The sequence below is a fragment of the Rhinopithecus bieti genome, unplaced genomic scaffold, assembly GCF_001698545.2.
Source record: "Rhinopithecus bieti isolate Rb0 unplaced genomic scaffold, ASM169854v2 scaffold_26425, whole genome shotgun sequence".
NCBI lineage: Eukaryota > Metazoa > Chordata > Mammalia > Primates > Cercopithecidae > Rhinopithecus > Rhinopithecus bieti.
The window spans coordinates 13528-18890 of NW_016811900.1; the positions used below are offsets into that span (position 1 = coordinate 13528).

General features: G+C 42.1%; 1 protein-coding gene and 1 pseudogene across 2 annotated transcripts in view; both read left to right on the forward strand.

Moving 5' to 3' along the window:
• The first annotated feature begins 115 nt into the window (after positions 1–115).
• The window catches only part of CDK14 (cyclin dependent kinase 14), a 606959-nt gene continuing 601711 nt past the window's right edge, over positions 116–5363 (forward strand). Inside the window, exon 1 of one of the 2 annotated variants that reach the window (XM_017895344.1) lies at positions 116–415. In XM_017895344.1, coding sequence (XP_017750833.1) covers positions 325–415 — 91 coding nt within the window. In that variant the 5' untranslated portion in view covers positions 116–324. The remainder of the gene's footprint in view (positions 416–5363) is intronic. The other variant, XM_017895345.1, reaches the window with a different exon arrangement.
• LOC108544286 (Golgi apparatus membrane protein TVP23 homolog B pseudogene) overlaps positions 396–5363 on the forward strand; it is a 36795-nt pseudogene continuing 31827 nt past the window's right edge.

The window sequence follows — 5363 nt, forward strand, 5'->3', positions numbered from 1 at the left end:
CTCCCCCTGCCGGCAGCGCTTCTCTCCGTTACAAAGGAGGGAAAATGAGCCGGGCGGCGGCGGCGCGGCGCGGGGCCACCACGGCGGCGGCGAGCGCGGCCGCCCCCGGCACCACGTAAACCGCCCCCGCCCGCCCAGCAGCGGCCCAGGCCGGAGCGGAGCCTGCTTGCTGCTCGCCTCCCTAGCCCTGCGCGTCGCCTCCCACCCCGCCGAGGAGGTGGAGGAGGAGGAGGCGCCGCTTTCCCCGCGGCGCGCGCCCTCGCCGTTGTCTGAGCTGTGCCCTGGACCAGTTTAGGGAAGTTGCCGGGGCCCCGCGTCGCCCAGATGTGCGACCTCATTGAGCCGCAGTCGGCCGAGAAGATCGGCAAGATGAAGAAGTTGCGGAGAACTTTGTCGGAGAGTTTCAGCCGCATTGGTGAGTAACGCGATGCCCCCTGCACCCCCAGCGCCCGGTCCCCTCGGCCCGCGCCCCGCCGCGCTCCTGGCACCAGCCATGCAGCTGCCAGCGGGGCTGGCGTGGGGTGCGTTGCGAGCGGGGGTCGAGGGCACAGTGCTAGGGACCCGGGGGAGGGCGAGGACGCAAAGGAAGAGACCCCTCTCCCTCAGGATCTGGGGGGTTCATTTGTAGTCTCTCTCAAGCCTACAATATGGGTTCCCCCCTCCTCCGCCACTAGTGCTCGCCCTTTCGCGCGCGTGGGGGACGGACGAGGGGACCCCTCGGCTCCCACCGCGCAAGGGGTTGCGCGGCTGCTTGGGCCACTTGTTATTTTTTGCGCACAGACTTTGATATTGGGCGTTTAGTCAGTAATTTAGCTTTGGAAATTGGTGAAACATTAGACTGTGCCCTGGAATTGTTTAACATATCCAACCTGAAGGGAAGTGGGACAGTTACCTTGGGACCTATTGTTCGGTACTTCGGGTCCTGGAAAGCGAGATTTGGGTGCTCAGTCTCGAGGTCTCTGAATCTTCCCGCGACTGGAGAGAAATGCGCGCTGTGGAGTTGTCTGGACATTTAGTAATGTCTCCGGAACTTGTTCCATTTACTAGAGCTCACGGGCTATTGTCTTTGAACCAAGCAACCAACTGACCAACAGGGTTTAGGACAGTGAAGAATAAATGCATGTCATAGGTTGTAACAGGGTGACAGCAGTGTCACGTGAAATGGGTTTGTTAGATTTTGAGTATGGGGCATAGAAAACCCCTTTTAACCTGAAGAGGTAGCTGTCCCCCGCCCCATACTGTCACAACTTTCACTGATACACGTAACTACCCTGAGCAAGAGAATGCTATAGCCACAAAAAATAATCCCTGCGAGTCCCTAGGAAGCTGCCTAGTCTTTGTTTAAAATGTCGTCCACGTTAACGAAGGTGTTAATGGAAATTAAGCATAAAGGTACTTAATTCCTTAAAATAAAACCCTGGGATGCACATGAGTGTTACAGATATTCTTCCACACATTCATTGTAAGACACACAAACTTTCTTCAAGTGAGAGAGTACAATGGATCGAAATGTAGCCAAGTGGTTTTTTGTTTTGTTTTTTGTTTTTTTTTTGATCTTTCAACTTAAAATTTTGTGTTGGTATGCAAAATATTTCCCAAGGTGACTGTAAATTTATGGTATGAAACCAATCTTTAGTTTTATTTATTGCATGTATTGGATATTAATTTCACTCTTCAGAGTTAGGGATACATATGGAGAGTCCCTGCATTCATATGAAGTTTGAAGCCAAGAAGAGTGTGAGAGAGGGAGATGTTGAGTCGTATTCATTATTAACGAGGATGTTTCAGCCCTGACCCAAACCTTCACAGACGCGGGTTCTGGAGTCCATTAAGCCCTGTTTTAAAACACATTAACTATATGTTTACTAATGCTAATGATTCTGTTGGAGCCCCTCCAGTTTTGTGTTAAATAATTCATTGCAATTGAGTCTCAGTAAGAAACCAAGGACATTAATATAAAGGTTCCTTATGTTTAAATAATTTCAAGGTTTTGATCGACAATCAGTAAAATTTGGATTAAGTACAGTGCTGGCAAATGGGGGTATTATAGTTAATTGGATTTTCTAGCTTACTGAGATTTAGTGATGTGAAACTCCTTTTGAATCCAACTCTTGTTAAAATGTCTTCTAAGATCTGGTGGATTTTATATCCTCCCTTTAGGACACAGAATACAGTGCAGTGAGCACAGCTGATTATTTCTTGTATTGATGGAAGGTATGATTCTGAATTGCAGATCTCATTGTGGAATACTGTAAAAGTGGATACTGAAGTGATTATAGTTGTATACCAAGCCAAGGACATTTCATTAAAAGTAGCAGAAACAAAATCTGTATTTTCTTATTTTCTTGGTGTTTTATATTGTATTTGCAAAATTAAAACCAGTGGACTCATTCTGATTATCTAAGGATTTTTAAGGTGCTAGAGGTTATTGAGTTGAGGGCTTACTGTGGGATTATATAGTGCATGAGTTAAGAATGTGGGCTGTGTGTCATACAGACTGGGTGTTTCCAGTGTTGCTATGCCTAGCTGAGGTCCTTCAACTTCTCTGAGCTTCAGTTTTTCATGTACAACTCAGTTTTGTTGTTGGCTTTTAGTGAAATAATGCATACCATGTCCTGTGTGGCACATTAAATAAAGACTCAGTAAACGTTCAAGATATGTTATCATTGTTTTTGTTATTATTAGGGATTCCATCATACTGACTTAACTGATCTTACAGAAAGCAAGAGAAGAGGGAAGTGGCCATTGACTTTGTAGTGTAGCCAGTCTTAAAACAGCATGTGGTTTGGAGTTAGGCAGGCCTGGATTTGAACTTGGTTTTCCCTGCCTGCTCTGTGCCTTTGGCAGCCAGTGGAATTTCTCTAAAGCCCAGAGTCCTCATCTGTAAATATTCATATAAGTTGAATATATGTGAAGACTAAAATGGATAAAATACATGAAAAATCTAGTGCAGTATCTATCACAAGGTGAAGGTCATACCGTAGGCTGTCATTATTCCTTCCAATTTCTGTTTATACCCCATCATCCTCCTTTCTTCACTGGTACTTCAAGAGGAGATCAAAGAGCGAATGGTTTATTCTTGTTGAATAATCCACACTGCAACATACTCATTCTCCTTAACCAATCTAAGATGGCTTTCGAAATAGACATACTGACTTTATTTTGCTGCTTTAGTATGATCCAAAAGTGTAGCTTGTTGTATGGTGAAATGTACAATATTATTGTTTAGCTGAAAGAAATTATTAATCATTCATCTATTGAAAATGAGGAAATGTTTGAAAGTATCTGATATCCAGTGTTTATCATTAATAATAATAATTCTGAATACATAAAGCAATGCTAATGTTTAATTTGTTTACACATCAGCTATCATGCTGAGTCTGTCACTGTCCACCCCAAATACAACTGATCTGAGATTACTATATTATAAAACACATTGGCTTTCAAGCCATAGCACTCTAATTTACGATATCTGCCAGGGAATGACTACGATATAGTTATGGTTCTTTTATAAGATGGGTGTAATTGAATTTTAAAGGCACCCATCAATTTCGGTAATATTTATGGTTTTCTACTAAATAGTGTCAGCATGGTCACCTATTTAGGAATTACTGCAGTTGTCTCACACTTTTTTTTTTTTAAGTTTAGGCTAACAGACAAATGGGAACTTAATTATTGAATAGTTTAAGTATATTAAAGTTCATTTCCTCTTTTCTTTCTTGTTTTTTTTTTATTTTTGAATGTTAGCCTAGAAGAAGAAAGGCTTTATGTAATATCCGGTTTATGGTTAAGGTCAAACTGACATTTTTTCATACTCATTTGAATGCATTTCTTCATACTTATTTGGACTATCTCCTAGAGAAAAGGAAGTTTATACTCTGCGATATTTGAGATGAACCCCATGTATACCATTTCTTTAAAGGATATGGTTTGTGAGGAAACTAAATAAAAAGAAGAGGCTGTGATTACACTGAACTTTGGGGTTTGTTACCTTGTGCTGTAAGTGTGTAACTCTAGAGTCCAGTTGTCATTTGATGAATTCATTATGTCAGAAAAGAGAAATGTAAGGTTAAATGTTCAGACACAAAATTTAACTATTGTACCATATTTTCCCCAATGCAGCTTCAAAATATTTTAATTTGAAAACTACAAAATGGAATTTATATCTATGATCTTTTAAGAGAGAACCAGTGTATCATTTTCATACACCAAAACTTAAGTGTATCTCAAAAGATACTCTCCTTTTGCCATTGAGTTAGGGCTCATTAATTCAACAAATAATTACTGAGTAACTCCTCTCCACTGTAGACATTGTTCTGACAGTCAGATTGACTGACCAATGTGGCTGGTCCCTGTCCTCAAGGATTTTAAGGGAAAACAGGCCAATGAATAGGCATTTACAATACAAAGTGACAAATTCTGCCGTGAAGATTAGCGAAATTTGCTGTTGGAGAACACAGGAGGAGCACCACTTTCATCTAGGTGAAATCATGAGAAGCTTTCTAGAGGAAGCAATGTGTGAGCAGAAGACTGAATAGAATATCTGCTGATCTGAAATATTTTCATATGCCCCTTGGCTATTCCAGAATTGTGTAATATGCTTGTTACTCCATGAAATCCTTCAAGATAATTGTGGATTTACATTTACATGAATGACTACGGCCATCAGGGAATGTAATCAATAATGAGATGTTGTATTCTTGTTTGGGTCAGAATTTACTTATCAGTGACCTGGTGAATATCTGGCAAACACATCTTAAGTTGGTGTTTATTGTCACTGTTAACTGCTGTTCAGGACAAGGACTCAGAATTTAGAAGAAACCGTGTAAGGTGTGAGTCTAGCAGCGAATGACTTCAGTGAAGTAATGGTGTTCTGTGGTAACCTTGAGCTTGAGAGTATTGTGCAGATGAGAGAATCTGGCTTCCTGTTCTTTATGTCATAGCAAATACACTTGCAGTTTCTTCTGTTTTCTCCTCTTGATACCTCCAGACCCCACCTCTTTGTCCAGAATGTTGGAGAATTGTCAGGACTAGGAGATAAGAAGGAAATAGTCCAGTCTCGCTGTTCAAGACAGTCTAGTTTTCTGCTGTCTTCATTTCTCAACTTGAGGGTTTTCATTCCGTATTTACAGTTCCCTAAGGGATAGTATCTTGTTTTTTGGCAGCAGAGGAACAGGGTCTCACTCTGTCGCCCAGACTGGAGTGCAGTGGCGCAATCTTGGCTCACTGCAACCTCTGCCTCCTAGGCTCATGTGATCCTCCCACCTCAGCCTCCCGAATAGCTGGCAGGGCACCACCTCAATGCCTGGCTAATTTTATGTATGTATGTATGTATGTATGTATGTATGTATGTATGTATGTAT